General features: G+C 38.3%; 1 protein-coding gene across 1 annotated transcript; it reads left to right on the top strand.

The window, feature by feature from the left end:
* The first annotated feature begins 994 nt into the window (after nt 1-994).
* LOC131306547 (3-ketoacyl-CoA synthase 17-like) lies at nt 995-2,719 on the top strand. The gene has a single exon (XM_058332860.1). It carries the CDS (start codon nt 1,053-1,055, stop codon nt 2,466-2,468), a length of 1,416 nt encoding a protein of 471 aa, XP_058188843.1. The 5' UTR covers nt 995-1,052; the 3' UTR covers nt 2,469-2,719.
* The last annotated feature ends 16,822 nt before the right edge of the window (nt 2,720-19,541 follow it).

The following is a 19,541-nucleotide window of genomic DNA, read 5'->3' as shown; positions in this document are numbered from 1 at the left end:
GTGTGTGTGTGTGTGTGTATATATATAGATATAGAGGAATTTTCAAGGGAGGGATCCCTCATTTTGTTAAAATGAGGGACTTTTATTTCCCGATCAAATTTTGAAAATCCGAACCGTTCAATGTGTGTAGAACGTAATTTTAAGGGTCCCCGCGAGAAATCGGCAAAAAAATGACCGGGAAGGGTGTCGTCCGAGCAGTTTTTTTGAACTGTTCAATGAAAACTGCTCGGATGAAGCCCTTCCCGGTCATTTTTTTGCTGTTTCTCTTAGGGACCCCTAAAATCACGTTCTGATCACTTTGAGCGGCTCGGATCATCAAAATTCAATCGGAAAGGGGAGTCCCGCATTTTAATAAAATGAGGGATCCCTCACCGGAACCTAACTCTCTCTCTCTCTCTCTCTTTATATATATATATATATATATTTTTTCTTTGGTATGGTGGTCAGGGTGTTCGGTCTAGGTTATGTGCACCTCAACTATTTTCTTTCTTCGTTTGGTTTCAAGACATATCATTCACGAATGGACTAAATAAGAATTACACGAAATTACTTTATCCCCTTATGGCCTACCTCAAAACTCATGCGTAGCGTTCCCAATGAATTTTCTCTATCTACCACTATCCACGTTATTCTTAAAAACCTCCCTTAAAATCCAAACAGAAGATAGTGTGAACAATTGTTCGGACAGCACACCTAACGGAAAAATTTTCAGTGCCGAGCATGTACCACGTGGTGCCCACTCGCGAATCTGCGCCATCCATTCCGTGTTTAAACGGCTTAGATTTGGAGAGAGAAAAATGAGAGAAAGTGTTGGGACGAGAAGAGAGAGAGGGTTTAAATCCGAGCCGTCCAAAAGTGTATCGGACGGCTCGAATACACTGAACAGATATCACGTAAAATATACCTTCTCCGCCCAGAAAAATCTCTCCTACCAACCACCCCAACTAACCAGCTTGTATATATGTAGGAGTACATAAATACTGCACTTGAAGTTCCCTCCACCTCTCTCAAACTCAAACAAACCAAAACTCAAAACCCCCCGCAAAACAAGTATGAAACCACCGTCAGACATCCAAACCCAACTCCTCCAACTCTCCTTCCTCTCCCTCTTATCCATCACCTTCCTCCTCCACACCACCTTATCCTACACCCACCGCCACCTCCTCACCCACCCCCTCTCCCTGTCCTCCGCCCTCTGCGCCCTCCTCTACCTCCTTCACCGCCGCCTCTCCCGCCCCCGCCCAGTCCTCCTCCTCAACTACTCCTGCCACAAGCCCCCGCCGCACCGCAAGTGCACCTACAAGGTCTGCGAGTCCTTCTTGCGCCAGAGCTCGCACCTCACCCCCGAGAGCATGGAGTTCATGCGCAACATCTACCTCAAGTCCGGCCTGGGCGACCAAACCTACGCGCCACCTTTCATCTTCACCTCCGACCAGGTCCCCACTCTGGAGTACGCCGTCCAGGAGGCCCAGGAGGGCATGTTCTCCGCCGTGGACTCGCTCCTCCGCAAGACCCGAATCGAGCCCGGCCTCATCGACCACGTGATCGTCACGTCCGGCAGCTTCTCCCCCTCCCCCTCTCTCTCGTCCCACGTCGTGAACCGTTACGGACTCCGACCGGACGTGAAGAGTTACAACCTGAGCGGAATGGGGTGCAGCTCGGGGATCATCGCCATCGATTTGGCGTCGAGGGTCTTGAAGTCTGCGCGAAAGGTCCAGTATGCCCTCGTGATCATAACCGAGAGCATAAGCTTGAACTGGTATTTTGGGGAGAACCGTTCCATGCTGGTGACCAACTGTATCTTCCGTGTCGGGTGCGCCGCGGCGCTCCTCACCAACGACCCGAGCCAGCACCGGGACGCGAAGATGGAGCTCGTCGACTCGGTCCGGACCCACCACGGAGCCAACGACGGGGCCTACCGCGCCGCGTTCCAGGAGGAGGACGGGAAGGGCAACACGGGAGTCTCGCTCACCAAGGACCTGATACGCGTCGCGGGATTGAACCTGCGCGAGCACATAAAGATCCTGGCGCCCCGGGTCCTGCCGCTGAGCCAACTCGGTTACTACGTTTTCTCGGTTATTACGGCAGCGGTGGCAGGAGGAGGGGGGTCGAAGCCGGCGGTGGTGCCGGACTTCACGGCGGCGTTCGAGCACATGTGCGTGCACACGGGCGGGAAGGCCGTGATCGAGCAGGTGGGGCGGGTCCTCGGGCTCGGCGACGAGGTGACCGAGCCGGCGCGGATGAGCCTGCACCGGTTCGGGAACACGTCGGCGAGCCTGGTGTTTTACGAGCTGGGTTACTTCGAAGCCAAGGGGAGGGTGAAGAGAGGGGACAGGATGTGGATGATTGCGTTCGGGACAGGGTTCAAGGTTGGGAGTTTGGTGTGGAGATGGCTTTGTGATTCTACTCAAGAGAGCGATAATCCGTGGAATGATTGCATAGATGAATACCCAGTGAAAGATTGGTGAATTCGATTGCGAAAAATGGGATTTAGTTTTACGCGAAATTTCTACCAGAATAATGTGCTAGTGGCATTTTTCGTTTTAGAAGTTACTATACTATAGTATTGCGCTTTTCAAAATCCAGACATAAGGTGTAATACATGAAACATGATACCTTGTGCTGTTTTCTTATTGGAAAATTCTAAAAATCAGCCAATTGAGCTGACGATAATAAGTGTATGAATGTGTATTAAGGGTGCACGGAAGTATGTTTTTTCCTTGTCTTCTAGTGTGTTTATCGTCAGCAGTAGATTGACAATAACAAGACCGTTTCTTATTTTGGCTTGGCTATTGTTTGTTGTAATTAGTGAGGTTTGAGTCGCAATCAAATGCATGAAAAGCATATCGTGCCTGCTATCAGTGGCGGAGCTACCTTGGGGCCCGGGGTGGCCCTGGACCCCCTTCGAGTTCCTAAGTTTTAAAATTCTTATTTTGTATATATACCTAATTTTGAATATTATTAATTTGGAGAAAACAAATGTTACTTGTTGAAATTACATGTTACTTGTTCCCGAGTTTTAAAATAACCGATTTGATAAAAAATCGATTATTTTCCATTCTCATTCTCAAAAAAATTCAAATAAAAAAATCACGTTACTTGTTGAAATTACCTAAAGAAAAAAAATCAAAATGATTGATATATTCTAATTGCATCAGGCTAGAATCATTTTAATATACAAATGCAATGTATTTAAAAAATAAAAATTTTATGATATAATAAGTATACGTTCCAATAAGTATATGTCTATTAATCTGGCCCCCTTTGAAGTAAAATCTTGGCTTCGCCACCACCTATTATCGCACTACGACTCCACTTTCAACCTGCATGATACCTTGTTAAGGAGTAGAAAATTTGTCCTATCTATCTATATTATAAAATGGAGTGGTTTTTGTCTATTCATACAAACTTAACACCCCCTACAATCATCGGATCAAATTTTCAATAAATCATATCCGTCCAATTGCTTGCTCGACCAAAGTGTGTCGTAGAAAAGAGTGCCCCAAGCGTAGGGCTAGGTCGGTTGCAGCATAATAAACTCGGAAGTCCGAGGTCGAATCCACAGGGAGCCAATGGAGCTAGGCCGGAAAGTTTGCTTTACGAAGGGTTTTTAGCGTTTGGACCGCCAACCTTTAGATTTGGCGTTGAGACGGCCAACTTTTGAGTGGTGGAATTCTCTCTACCTCCTAACTTGATTAAAAATGAAGTTTGACTAGAAATTAAAATCTGCAAGGTCTAGGGGTTTATTCCGCCCATAACTTAGGTCGTTCAATGATTCTCTTCGATAACTCAAGTGAGAATCATTGTCATTTGATCTCACTCGGAAGATTTAACCATGAAAATCAAGTTTAACTCATACAACAAGGTTTGGTGATGGAAAGGAATTCATTTAGACATTTTATCAAACACCTAGAGTGACAGAGTTCCAAGCATGCCATGTGCCAAGGTGATTTGTCGACACGGCATCAAAGACGTTAACAACCCTAAGTTTAGACCAAAGATTAGAGTTCAACAAGTTCTTTGAGGCATTTTGGCAAAACACTTAGAGTGACATATATAGCTCTAAGCATTATATGTGGCAAGAGATCAAGTCCTTGTCTACACATAATCAAAGAGGTTAACAATCATAGGTTTTGTTACATAAAAATGAACTTAATCCATTCACAAACCAAATTAAGCATAAAAAATGAGAGAAGCCGTTAAACTACCCAAATCCTGGGGTAGAAATCACCCCATGACCAAGCCTATTCGACTACTCACTCATATTCGAAGAACAAGACATAAGCATAAAAAGAGAAACATGATTCATGGACGAAAACGAAAATAAACTTAAGATTAATGAAGATCTCAACACTACGAACAACTTTAATAAAAGTGAAATACCTCAAAACCCAAGTAATCAAACTCTTTTATAGAGAGATTGAGAAGATGAGATGAGAGGAAGTAGAGAGAGAAGTTTCTAGGGCTGAAAATGAAAGATATCCTCTCAAAATGAGGTTAAAAACTATTTATAGTCCCAAACATTCGGGATACAAAAGTTTAAACTACCCTTGAAATATCCAAAAATCGGGCATAAAATCTGCAGAAACTTCTACGTGCTACGGGTAGGACCATTTTTGGGCTACGGGTAGTAGTCTTGTTTTGCAATTTTGACACAACTTCTGATCACTAGCTACGAGTAGTCCCGCACACCCTCTGAAGCTACTATTCATCATTCTTAGGACTCAGTGGCGGAGTGCCACAAGGCCTCAGGTGTACGGAAACCCTTAGAGTTAATCCATGGCGTCAAAACATGTCTTATTCACGTGATTCACTTGAAAACGCCAAAAACACACCTTTCGTGCAATATCGTTCAAATCAAGCAAGTTATGCACTTGTGTGTGACAAAAATGAGAGGGATAAGTCCTATTATTTACACTATTGAGGGCTTATCACCAATTGAGAGCATACTTCCTAATAAAAACCTCCTAACTTTATGACTGGTAAATTCTTTCAATTGATCAATGTTTAGCATGGATGAGCTTAGCATTATCCAGTTGGTAGTATTTCAAATTATTTCATGCTTGCAAAAAAAAAAAAAAAAAAATCTTTCAATTGATGCTTTTAGGTTGTTTCTTCAAAAAACTTGATTATCTTTTTGAATTTAAATCAACTCAATAATTGATTTCTGCCTAAACACTACAACACGAAAGGGCTATAGCGAGGATTTAGTTTTCTCGCCAAAACACCTGATTTCGTTGCAAAATGTATTAACGAGGAAAAATTACTTTCCCTATTCCTCTCGTTTAGACGAATCAAAATACTTAAGTAAAAAGTGGTTATTTCTCAAAATACTTGGGTAAAAAGTAAAAAAAAAAAAATTACTTTCCCTTTTCCTCTCGTTTAGACGAATCAATAACCCATAAAAGTTTGGCGCAAAACTAACAAATGCGAAAAAAATTCAAATATGGACAAAATTTTCAGATTTAAGTTAAGTTCAAAAAACGAAACCTGAAAATGAATATAGAACCATGTCCAAAAGTCACAACATGATAAAGAAACCATATCCAAAAGTCAGAATATTACATAAACTTAGTTCCAAATTTAGCAAGTCATAATCTAATACATAGACATAATAAACCACACAACTAGGTTACATTAAACCTAACTTAACAGCCCAAGTGGTTACAAAAAATAGTGCCCTGTTATTCCAATTTCTCTTGTTGAGACAAATCAATAACCCACAAGTATTTTGAGAAATAACCATTTTTTAGCCAAAAAAAAATGACCATTTGATGTTAAAAAAATGGCTATTTCTCAAAATACTTGGGTAAAAAGTAAAAAAAAAAAATTATTTTTCCTGTTCCTCTCGTTGAGACGAATCTATAACCCATAAAAATTTAGCGCAAAACTAACAAATGTGAAAAAAATTTAAATAAGAACAATTTTCAGATTTAAGTTAAATTCAAAGTACTATGCAGAAAAATAAGGCATCTTAGTATTTATACCAGTAGTTATGTTGCCTTATGGTTAATCATGAAAATGCTGAATTGGAAGGCAACTATTTTTTGTAGAAAACTATAATCAAATTTTGCTCATTACCAAAATCCAAACTTAATATCAGTGATTAACATTAAGAATGGAAGAAAAAATTGTATTTTGGTTTAGAGGTATATTAAGGCAAGAGAGGAATGGGAGAATTATTGTTTTAACCTCAGAAAAGGGACCCATTCGCGTTTGGCGTTAAAAACGCTAACGACATTAGTAAATGGACCAAGTTGAAACAAAATGAAAAGCACAAAGTGTAAATCGAACTAATTAAAACTGCAAGGACCAAGTTAACACCAACATTTAACTACAGAGACTATTTCGATTTTTTTTCCCTTTCTTATTTTGCCTGGGCTATTGTTTGTTGTAATTAGTGAGGTTTGAGTCGCAATCGAATGCATGAAAAGCATATCGTGCCTGCTACCAGTGGCGGAGCTACCTTGGGGCTTGGTGGCTCCAAACCTCCTCCAAGTTCCCGAGTTTTAAAATTTTTATTTTGTATATATACCTAATTTTGAATAATTTTGATAATTATTCGTGTATAGTTATTTATAATATTAATAATTTTGATAAAAAATCCATTATTTTCCATTCAAATGCTCAAAAAAATTCAAATAAAAAAATCACGTTACTTGTTGAAATTACCTAAAAAAAAAAAATCAAAATGATTGGTATATTCTAATTGCATTAGGCTATAATCATTTCAATATACAAATGCAATGTATTTGAAAAATAAAAATTTTATAATATAATAAGTATACATTCCAATAAGTATATGTCTATTAATCCAGCTCCCTTTGGGGTAAAATCCTGACTTCACCACTGCCAGCTATCGCACTACAACTCCACTTTCAACATGCATGATACCTTGTCAAGGAGTAGCAGAAAATTTGTCCTATAACATTATAAAATAGCCCAGACTAATCTTTGTAACTTGCACTTTTGTTGTTTGAATTATAGCAATTTTGCTTTCATCAAGCAAGATAATCTACGCATTGGTTGGATGATCGGTAAATATGGTGATAAATGAAGCCCACCATCTTATGGCTCGGACCAACACCACAATTAGTCATACTTACTGATCAGCCAATTAATACGCAGATTATCTTGCTCACCAATGAGCAGATTATCTTGCTCAATGGGAAGCTGAACAAGATGAAAATCTTGTATTCCTTATGGACATGCCCGTTACTATGAGAGAGTTTGTTCTTAGAGATAGCCTGAACATTAGGCAAATTTTAGACTTAGATTTAGTTGTTATCTTCCTTCCTTGCACGTTATGTTTATTAATATTATATTGATACTTTTGATGTGGTACTTTGCTCCGTAAGTCTTTGTGAATTTCCGTTTGATCGGAAAAAAAAAAAATTTGTTTCCATACGTTTGGCTGTGATTGTGATCCTGATTTAGACATTTTCCCCTGTATCTGAAATGAAGTTTATGTAGACCATGGATATACCTTCATATGCCTTTGGATAAAGATGCACTAACCATGAAATTCGATTGATAGTTTTTATTTTAGGTATATAGGTCAACTTACACAAACCTCAATTAATAATTAATTCTAAGATCCTGAGATAATAAAAGACCGAGTAAACTTCCATTAGCCACAAGGGTTTCAAGGCCGGGTTTTTGCTTCACCAGTACTAGATTTCTGAAAAATGCGTTCGAGTTATTTTTCAGAAGAGAATAAATTCTTTACACTGGCGGTGTAAATATTTATTTTTTTCAAACCAATTACATTGCGCCACGTTGCAAAACAATGGTCCCAATCAATAAAACATAGCGACATGGCGTAATATAATTGATTTGGAGTAAACAACTATTTACACCAGTGGTGTAAAGAATTTAATCTCCTATTTAATTGGTGTTGCCTCAAGGGACAGCGGCTCGCTGTCTCGACCGAGGAGGCCCCGCTCCGGTCTTGCTCCGATGATTGAAAACGTTCACTTCGTAAAACTCGTTGAGTTAAACAAGTATGCAAAAAATCAGTTTGATAGGATATCATTAAGTGTTTGATCGGAACACATATAACTTGCCAATGGGTTCTAGTAGATTTGATCCAGTGTTTCGGATCCATTCTTTTCAAGACAAAAAAGGTTTCGATTAGGCACTTAATGATATCCGATTAAGCTAATTTTTTACATACTTGTTCAACTCGACGAGCTTTACGAAATGAACATTTTCAATCATTGAAGCGAGACCGAAGCACGACTCTATTGGCTGAGACAGTAGGCTGTCCCTTAAAGGGACAACAGCTCCCCCGTCTCCGTTCTGCACAATGGCACCGTGTCTGCCATACGCAGAAAACGGATTCAACAACTCACAGCTCGCGTGTCAAATCGTTTTCTTTAAATGTTTTTACTTTGTCGTTTAAGGTTGAGTTTTGTTGACTTTTTTTTTTTTGGTCTGTGTTTAATTATTTTTTTAATTTGTTGGGTGTTTGTCAAGTTTTTATGAATTATTGTTTCATTTGGAAGGAAGAATCCGAAAAACAAATTTTTATTATCGAAACTCAACTTTTAAAAAAAAAGAAGTCCAACAACCCCTACTTTTTTTTTTTGGGCAAGATCGTAGTATATTAGGAACAGGATTAATTAATCAATATGTGTCCTTAACAGGCACCCTATCGTGGAATACAATCCGATTGAACCAATATTTTCCTACTAAGATAGTTAAAAGCAAGCCAATGGGCGTCTCAAATTTTGCTTTCTGCATCACCAAGCAAAAGACCACCTCCTGTGAGTTGCCCAAGTCTTGATATTACCGGACTTTTGGGGAGGATTTAATAGTAATTGTCTCTTAAAATAATCGGTGTTAGGCAGGATTTCGATTAAGTATCGTCGCACCCGTACATATGAACTAAGAGGTGGCAAAGTGTGACATCGTGTATTCAATTAGTAAATTCCGGGTGGCCCAACAGTCCCAATTTTCAAAGAGGCGCATGGTTTAGCTAGTGTGGGCAAGCGGAAGCGCGTATTTTAGAGTTTGCTGCCGCTTTCAAGGAAAAGAAGAAAGCATCAATTACTCCAGTTTTTTGTTTTTTTGCGTGTGGGCCGTATACTTCACCTACAGAAATGCCGAAATATTCAGAAAATAACCTGTTTCCAAATTCAAAAATTACTTCTTTGGAAAGGGACGCACCTCATTTTATTATTATTACTAAATAAAAAAAGAACAAAACAAATGCGGATATAATTCCACGAATTTGGCTTGTCAGCAGTTCAGGTTTGGCGGGATTGCAGAGGTGCGGTCCACGTGATTCAATCTTTACCGATAAAAGATTCAACAAATCTGAATCATTGATCCTTCTTTGTAGTTGACTGCAAGAAACCGGATCCCAATTCCACACATGCATGATCTTTTTTCTCTGACTTGTTGGTAGTTTCTGCGTAAACGCAAACAAATTTAGATCATGGCAGCTTTCAGTCAACCAATAAAGAGGAGCTCGATCCTTAACCCATCTGATATAAGATTTGAAAATTGACAGTCCACCAAAATTTGATTTGGGAGGCTATACTTGGACCCAATTTCTTGAGGCTCTGTTCACTTATTAAGAAATTGATACGCAAACACTAGTTTTGTCTTTTAGTCTTTTTTTGTAATGTGTCTCTGTTTCTCTGTATTTGGGTGGAAATCTGTATTTTCCGTATGTCCTATTCTGTATTTGGAGTTCATCTGTAGATGTCGTATGGCTTGATTAATGAATTTGCTTCTTCCATTGAAAGTAAAAATTTATTGTTATCAGTAAAAATGGTGGAGGAGGGGCAATCGACCAAAGAAAAAAAGAAAATTGATACGGGAAAATTTGTGCTTGAATTTTATTTTTTTTAGTGAAGTGAAGTAAATGAAAAAAGAAAAGCATTTTCCTACATATGTTCATTTGATAAAAGAAATTTGTGGGAAAGTTAAAAACCAACAATTTAATTGTATCGAAAACTATATATTAAAAAAACAAGATTTCAACAAAATCTTGTGTTTTTTTTTTTTTTTTTGCAAGACTAGTTTTGTGAGAAAAGTAATTCTGTTGGGAAAGTTAGGGGTGTGAGAACCCCAACTTTCTAACTAATCTTCAAAAAAAAAAAAAAACTTTCTAACTAACCAAAAAAATGTTGGAAAGGCAGACATTACTGCACCTTCGTTTCCTTTTTCTCTTATAACTAAACGGGTCCGTAACCCTTTTTTTTTTTTAACACGGAAGAACGAGTTGTTTTATTAATTAGGGAATACGGTCCAAGGACCGAATATCATCGAGGGCAAGAGTGTTTGGGGGACAGGACCTCGCATTCTTCCCATCGATCGAGCACCTAATAGGGATTTTTTTTTTTTTGATCTGCATCTAATAGAGATTGTTTAGCAGCGAATGGACAACTCTATTAACAAAACGCTTAACATGAATGAAAGAACAAGAAGAAAATCGAGTGGCAAGGTTTAAACAATCAGAGATAAGAGAGCTACAATCAGAAAAAAATAAGCAGTCTTCTATAATGGGATCATGCAAACGAGAGCCCAAGGAGTCCATCGGCTAGTGGGATCACTATTTTGCTAATTAAATACTTATTAATTAAATTGCTATTCTTATTCAGCTAATGGGATCATGGCATTAACAATACAAAAATATTTAAAAAAAATTCTATAATTCCATCAGTGCCGATTATGATACCTCAACCAATGCATTATCCAAAATTCAATATTCTAATGTGGACTATTGAGTGATTACCGCTGTAATAAGAGATCTTAATGACTGCTAGCTAGATTAGATTTTGATTGTATCTGATGGTGGGACGATATTGGGTTACTTCTTTTTCTTTCTTTCTTTATTGGATTAAATAGTGGGTCAATTTACCAAGGAGTTTGATGAAGTGATTGGGATATCATGAGTTATCAATAACATATTTCACCAGTGAAGATATGATGTTGATGTTGGGGTGTTTTTTTGCTATAGTTGTAGATCAATCATTAGGGTATTCACAATGGCATAATCAAAGCTAGAGAATTTTTAAAATTAGTAATACTGGTGCAAAATATGACTCACAAATGAAAAATACCAGAATAATGTGACAGTGATATATTTTTTTTAGAAGTTACTACGATATATACACACACACACATACACTAGTGCATGCCTATGGCTGAAGGGATGATGCAGTGCATGCCCGTGCCTGAAGGGATGACGCAATGCTTTCTAAACACAATCTAAATAAAGTATCAAACACCGGTTGTTTTTGGATTTTAAAAAATATATACTTTTTCAAATTTTTTTGGATACAACGGTTATTTTTAACTCATAGGGCTGAGGAGGGGTGTCGGCTTTGGCAGCGAAGAGCCAGAAATGGAACGTAGAAGAAGAGGAGAGAGAGATCTCAATTTTGAACGTAAGATCTGATTAGTGGCAATTGTGCAATTACCACTGTAGATCTGATTAGTGGCAATTGCGCAATTACCTCTATTTGAGAGAGAGAGAGAGAGAGAGAGAGAGAGAGAGAGAGAGCCGTATGATTTATGAGGCAAATTAATGGTTAGGATTTACGTAGGACATAAGATTCAAAAACCGTTCTCCCTTATTATGTAGATTGCGCTTTTGAATGAAACATGATACCTTGTGTTGTTTTATCTTTTTTTGGCTTGGCTATTGTTGTAGTTAGTGAGGTTTGAGTTTCAATCTAATGCATAGGAGTATATAGCGTCTACTATCGGACTACCACTCCACTTGCAACCTCGCGGGTAACTACTATCATAAAAATGGGTTCAAACTCGCATTCGTGTGGGAAAAATAAACCCACACCTTTGTCGGCCAACCTAGACTGATATATTTTGTCTGGGAGACAAACACACGTTTAGGCAAGGGCAGCTCCATTGAGGGGTTCAAGCGAACTTCTCTGGATTTAAAAAAGTTACTATTTTTATTTTTATATTTCTACATATAATTTGATTCTTTTTAGAATATTGTTTGTACTGGATCATCTATAGAAGTCCATGGTAAATAAAAATTCACTTGGATATGTAAGAAAGTTCATCGTATAGCTCAATAAAACAAAGTCAATTAGGCCCAATAAATCTCAAGAAAAATATATGTATTTATTTTACACAATGTTTTGCGTATAGATTTTTTTTTTAATATATTTTTACATTTTTGTCACCGCTTAGTTAAAATAATGCAGCCACCCCTGCGTTTAGGAGATAAATAACCGAGTATCGATGCACCCAATATAGATGGGAGAAATGGTGGGGGTGGGGGTGGGGGGTTTGGCTGGAGGACTCATCGAAGTAGTGGTGTTGTAACTTTGGTGGGTGGGTGTGAAACACCGAGGGCTTGGTCGTTTGGGATACTCAAAATTCTTGCTCACAATCTTCAATAAATTTTGTTTATCTATCTCTCTTCACTGATTACACTTTAAAATATCCCTTAAAACTCAAACCAAACAGGGTAAACTTTAGATACAGAAGCAGGGGGTAGGTTATATTGGGAATGGAGTAAGAATTAGAGCAGTGCAGATTGCAGAGAGGATATGATTAAAGTCGATCCTAACTTTTATGGAGTTTAAAATAAAAATTAAAAATAGAATATCTTTTGTTAAACTATAATACTACTTACAATTTATAATTTTTTAAAAACCTAAAGCGACCGTAGCGCTTGTTATAGATAAGGGTCAACTCTAGAATGGAGGAAGGAAGGAGAGTGTAGTGTTGTGTGTGTCAAGAAAACTTTTTATTGCCAGCTGCAAGCAAACATTGAAATCGATCGGTAAGGAACCCTGCCGTGTCAAACTCGACCAAATACAAAATATATACGATTGTGATGTGATACTCGACCATCCTCTTTGGAAGACGTGAAAGTTGCTTTATGAATCTTTGACTCAATACCGATCGAGGAACAGAGCATTGAGGGAACCGGGATGGTGTTGTGCGTCATTCGAGTCGTTTGTTCTGCAATTTATGCTATGTTTGATTTGGTGTTTGAATTTTTTTTTGAAAAATAGTAGAAGTAATACGTAGAGAGAGATAAAGAGAAAAATATTGAAAGTAGTGAAAATTTTTTGAAAAATTCTTTTTAAATTGTAAAAAGAACAAGACATAATAACGATTTAGGTTTGATGTTGAAAATACACGGTTCAAATGTTACATGGTGTAGGTGAGATTTTAGACTATTGGATTGTCGTCATTAAGGAGTGTTCGGAAATAGGGTTTACGAGGAAGCTGTTAGGTGAGAACCGCGTCGCCCAGCAGCGAGCACGGCAGGAGATCACGCCGATCAAAACCGAAAGGACCACCTCGCGGTTAGGCCGAGATTCGATCAACCCAACAGAAAACTAGACGGTAGCTCAGACGGGGAAGGAAGAAAGATCGAGAGCATGGGAACAGAGAGAGAGCCCGTACTAAGAGAGAAAAGGCGTAAATTAAGAAGTAAAGAAGGGGTTCGAAAAAAAGAACCGGGGTGGGGGGAGGGGGGGGGGGGGAGGGTGTGCGTGTGTCAAAGTTTTGGTACTGCTAATGAGTGAGAAGGGATACGGAAAATAAGGTTTCGTTAGGAAATGACTATCTTGTAATCCTGTTCAATGTTGTATTCAATTTTGTTTTCAATTATTGTCTTTGTTGCTATTGTATTGTAATGAAAAGGCTAAAGGGTAGGAGATTATTTTTTGAGTGTCATTCGATCACAGTATTCGATACCATGGCATTTTACGCCAGGTACTGAAGAAGCCATGGAAGGACTATACCAGTAGATCAAGAGTGCAATCACTGAGTGAGAGCTCATCGAAGCCTGGAATCCTTATCTTTAGAAGTTCTGTTCATTCCTTTGAGAAACTTGTAAATTTTCCATCATGTATTTGTTTTTACCCAACCTAAGTATTCAATTATGATAGAATTAAACTGAGCTTCCGCTACTTTTCAAGAAATTTGTCTTTACTAATTGGAAATTATCTTTTAAAAAATGTAAATAACGTGTCTGAAAATCGAGGCATTACAATACGCTTTCTCTCATTTCTCCTTATGTCACTTTCTCTCCTTCTCTCATCTCATGTCGCTTTCTCTCACTCCTCTCATTTATGTCTCTATCATGTCACTTTCACTCCGATTTATGTGCAAAAAGGCAAATACATATTATCTTTTTTATACTACATCTTATGTGGTGTTTATTTTGGGTTTCACAAAAATTCAGACAAATACCTATAAATTGTAAAATATTATTTTATGAGGTCCTATAAAAAATTAACTCCAACGGATATCAGTAAATATTACTTCTAGATTCGTAGGGGTGAAATTATTTAACTGTGTAGTTTCGCCTTTACGAATTCAGAAATAATACTTACCGATATTCGTCCGATCTTTTACAGGAACCAATAAAATAATATTTTAAATTTTATGAATATTTTTTTTAAATTTTTGTGAGACTCGAAGTAGGCCCTACATATGATATAGTATAACGTGTAGTGTAACTATGCAGTGTATGTAACACGTCTGTTTTTCGTAGCGCGCTCTCTCCATCAAACACACACAACAAATCATGAACGTTGTACAAATTGACAACTAATGCATATTAGCGGTCTATTTTACATACTTTCGTTGTACCATAAAATCATCACATCAAGAGTGACTAAAAAAAATGACTCTCTCTCTCTCTCTCTTTTAATTTAAATCTTAGGAGCACAATGTTTATACTCCATCCGTTCTAATTTGTGAGTTCCTTTTTGAATATTCAACTATTTTAGAAAGGCCAATTATTGCATTGACAAAAATTTAGTTTCCAATTTTCCCCCTAATTATTGCATTGACAGCTTTTTGAAAGGCTAATTATTGCATTGAAATTATTATTTAATGAGTATTTAAGTTTGTAAAAGAAAAGGCAAAATGGGAAAGCTTGAGCTTTTTTGGTGTTGACTTTTGAAAGTGAACACTCATTTTGGAACGTCCAAAAAGAAAAAGATGGACCCTCAAATTGGAATGAATGGAGTAATTTTTATTGAACATGATAGACATTGTATGCGTGTGTGAGTGAGGAAGTGTGTGCGTGTGTGAGTGAGGGAAGAGAGAGAGAGAGAGGCAATAGAAAGAGGAAGAGTGCGCGCGTGTAATAGGATTTTATGAAAAAAGATTTGTGCGCAAGAACCTAATGGGACATAACCCACTCATATAGGACCGACCCGAAAGAACCCCTACTTTCTATGTACCTATAGTTACTAACACCTCATAAAAACTCTGGCCACTTAGTTTTACAAAGATTTTTGGGTCCCGAAGTGCAAGCCTTTCCTGCCTTCCTCATGGACAGGTTTGCAGCCTTGCACTCTATGATACGGTTACGGAAACAGAAAGTCTACAGTTCCCGATTGGGAAATCCCGATCGGAATCCCGACACCCTGCCGGGCACGCTCCAGCTAATCGGACGGCCGATCCGAGCCGTCCAAAAATTCTATAAAAAAAAACCGAGTGGGCTCTCGCGGGAATAAATGGCATCCGACATGTGTAGGTGACCGATCCTAGCACTCCATTTTTGGCTGATCCAAACACTTCATTTTTTGCCGATCCAAACACAAAAATGGAGTGCTTGGATCGGCCACTTACACATGTCGGATGCCATTTATTCTCGCGCAGCCCACTTGATTTTTTTTTTTATAGAATTTTTGGACGGCTCGGATTGGCCGTCCGGTGGCCGGAGCGTTCCCGACGGAGCGTCGGGATTCTGATCGGGAAGTGTAGACTTGCTCTTAAGGAAACTTGTGTACGCCCAAACCAGCCCGATAGGTACTTTATAGGATGCAGGGTCTGTGCTATGCAGTGTGCTGCGTATCATTCGGACCGTCCGTCTCGGTAATTAATGGTCCGTATTTAAAATGAAACTGTTCCGGGGAAACTCTTTTTCGAAAAAATTTATTAAAATCTGGACCACCCAAAACACTTTTGGATGGTTGAGATCGCACAACACTGCCCTTGGTCCATACTTTATATTGTCAAAACTCAAAAAGAAGTTTCAATGTTTCATTCACTTAGGGAGGGGTTCTAGGAATTAGTTAGTGCAAGCTGACTCGGAACACCTTACATTATTAAAAAAAATACACTCCAAGAGCTTAAATAATTATCCAGCATCAGAAGTTCGCATTCATAACCGTAACCATGCATCACAAGTGAATTTTAAACTTAATATGGGAACATTTATTTGAGAATATCTTTTTTTACAGAGGTTACCGTGAAAATGGGTTTACGGAGCCTAATCGTGTGCGTCCAAAGTGTTTTTAGACGGTCCAGATTGAAAATCAATTTTGATCGGTAAATAATTTTTACCGGTCAAAATGGAAAAGCAATCTCAACCATTAATTGTAAAAATGGATGGCTGCGATTGCACAAATCCGCAAAAAACTTGTTCACGGCAGAAGTTTCTCTCTATTTATTTATATCAGTTTCACGTACTTGTTGGGCTGGCAAAGCCAGCGAGTTTTAAGAGATACTACTATTTCGAAGCTCAATCCATTTATTAATCGGGCTTGAAGCTAGAAACCAAGCCTACTTTGTGGGCACACATATCAAGCCCAAGATTTAAAGAAAGTGGATTACTGAGCCTGGGAAAGGGCCTAACTATTCAATCCAAACATTTCTTTACCTATAAATCATCTGTATTCCGTTAACTAAAATAAGTACTTATTTTTCAATTTAAGTTTTTTTTTAAACTTAAATAAGATGTATTGTGAGAGAATGACTTGCCTCGTAAAGCGGAAAATAAGTATTTAAAAAATAAGAACCTTAGTCGAACGGGACCTCAAAATATGTAGTACTCCCTCCATCCTAATTTAGATGACCCTACAATTTTTCATGCATTTTGAAATCCCAAAAGAATATAGTTTTACATTTTTTTTAATTTTCTTATACCAAATTTTGTGTAAGAAAATAAAAAAACAATATGTAAAAGAATATATTTTTTAGGGATTTTGAAAATACACGGAGAAACATAGCGGACATTTAAATTGGGACGGACGGAGTATTATCTACACACAAAGCCTAGTTTTGAATATATATCAATCTTGGATTGCACATTGCTAGCAATAAAATCTTGCACATCCATAGCAATTTACAACACAAATGCAATACCATCGCGTAGATTCTGATTCCCAGCCAACCTGATTTTTCTTGAGGGACCCACCAACACCCGCACCGCAAGCTGATGAGCATTTGCTGCATAGACCCGCATAGCAAGGTATAATGAGCATTTGCTGCATGGGTAAATGACCTTGTAACTAGAATTCGTGGCCAAATAAAATCCCAAATACAAACCCTAACCTAACTAGAACCATCACCTCTCTTTCAATCCACCCATCAACTCCCCATCCCAATGGTTCGGCCATTTTTGGCAATACCTTTTCCTTGGCCAATGGAAGGGCTACACACTCCTTTAACTCCTAAGTACTAAAAAGCATTAAACCTACACTACATTGTCCAAGGGATTTACACCTCGCTGTGTTACTCCCCTACAAAAAAAAAAAAAAAAAAAAAAAAAAATCAAAGCCTCCTTCCCATTCCCATATTTTTCGGCAAATAGCAAGCGATAGAGGTGAAATTATACAATAGTTTGGGAGTACCGCCACGTGATACTTTCGACCACTTTACAACCACACATTCTTGTAGGGTTTATTACTAAGTGTATGGATCCCACAAGAACGTGTGGTTGTCAAGTGGTCCGAAGTATCACGTGGCGGTACTCCCAGACTATTGAATAATTACTCAAGAGAGAGGTCATCACCATCATCCTCCACTATCTCCTCCTCCTTTTCTTATAGTGCCCGTTGGAGAGAGAGGTTGCTGGAGGAAGAGGAAAAAGAAGAAAGGAGAGAAGGAGAAAGAAGAAAATGCAGGACTCAATTGCCGCCAACCTCCTCCGCTTTCGAAACCACCATTTTCATCCGTCCTAGTTAAACTTCCAATGACCAAGATAGATTTCTCATTACCCCTCAACTCTAAGTATATAAAAATAGTTTTGTTGTGAAATCATGGCTTGATTGGATCAATCCCGTGCAAAGAGAAAAACCGAAACTAACAAAAATTGGACTGAATCTAGTTTCTAACACAGTGCTTGATTTCATGTCACGAATACTCGTAATTTATTATATCTTTTACTCATCAATTACATTTGTTAACCTATTATTTGTTAATCCTTGTTAATCTAGCACTAAGTTAGTATATAGTTATATACCATGAGGTGATGTTAAGAAGTTTTAATCGGTAAAGTATTATAATCGTAATATGTACGTATAAGAGTATATTTGTTTTACCTTTGCAGGTGCCCGATCGAGGGGTACAATTGAAAAACAAAAATTCTAACAGCAGAGACGATTTGCAGAGAACAACGCAGAGAAAAACGCGTTTGACTCCATTTCGGGTCCCGAAAAAATCTAGAAAAATATCCATAAATTTTTTAATATTATTTTATGGGGCCCTGTAAAAAATCAGCTCCAGCGGACAACGGTAAGTATTACTTTTGGATTCGTAGGGGCGAACTGAGCAGTTTCGCCCCTACCGCCCTACGAATCCAAAAGTAATACTTACCGATATCCGATGGAGCTGATTTTTATAGGGCCTCATAAAATAATATTCAAAAATTTATGGATATTTTTCTAGATTTTTTCGGGACCCGAAATGGAGCCAAACGCGTTTTTTTCTGCGTGATTCTCTGCAAATCGTCTCTGCGAATATCAGGGCTGATTGAAAAAATCGGGCACAAATTGCCAACCTATCCAATTTGGCTTCAATTCTCTTTTATTTAAAGCTTTAGATATGAAATACCAAAAATATATGAAGTCTAGTAGCTTTCACTAGAAACAAGGTAGTTAAAAAAGTGCTAATGATAACTATGGAGTTAATTAATAAAAATAATGAAACTTGCATTCCAATTAAAGCCCCCACTAGCCCCAACCTTCAAGACACAATCAATTACCCGTTGAAAGCCTTGAATCCAATTGTCAATTCCATCTCGAATTAGATCCCCAGCTATAGTGAGACTATCCGAGTTGCGAGCCCCATCCACATTTAATTTAAAATAGCCCAAAAGTACTGGAGGAACCCACCTAATGTGCACAACCTGTAGCGGACCAGGCTGCAAAGCAGAAGGTAATTGGCAAAACAAATCCCATTCCGATCGGAGCAAAAGCTATCCTGGGTAATGTGACGAATGTGGAGAAACTCTTTAGTAGCTAACCGATTTTGGAGCGCACGCAAGCCAGAAAAAAATGGACAACCCTAGGATGAGCATTAATTTTCCAAACCCAAGACCAATCAGACAACGGAGAGCCGTTGGCTTTGGATTCGTGGCAAGACGATAGGCAGTAGAAGAGCATGCAAAAGATTCCAGAGTTGGAGTTCCACACAAAAAAACTCATCATCCTCACAAAATCAAGAGACATGAATACCTCTAATTTGTTGGACGATCTTAGCGGGAGGACTTTTAAAAATGAAATTTTAGAAAATAAAGGTAATTTCAAGCTTAAAAATCATGCGTTTACGCAAATAATTTTTTTATCAATATAGATCTT

Source organism: Rhododendron vialii, chromosome 11a, assembly GCF_030253575.1.
Source record: "Rhododendron vialii isolate Sample 1 chromosome 11a, ASM3025357v1".
NCBI classification, from domain to species: domain Eukaryota; kingdom Viridiplantae; phylum Streptophyta; class Magnoliopsida; order Ericales; family Ericaceae; genus Rhododendron; species Rhododendron vialii.
The sequence above is the reverse complement of the archived record's forward strand: the minus strand, read 5'-3'. Positions and strand labels throughout refer to the sequence as shown.

Excerpts from the sequence above, each read along its gene's own strand:
- LOC131306547 (XM_058332860.1), top strand. The coding sequence starts at position 1,053 with ATGAAACCACCGTCAGACATCCAAACCCAACTCCTCCAACTCTCCTTC.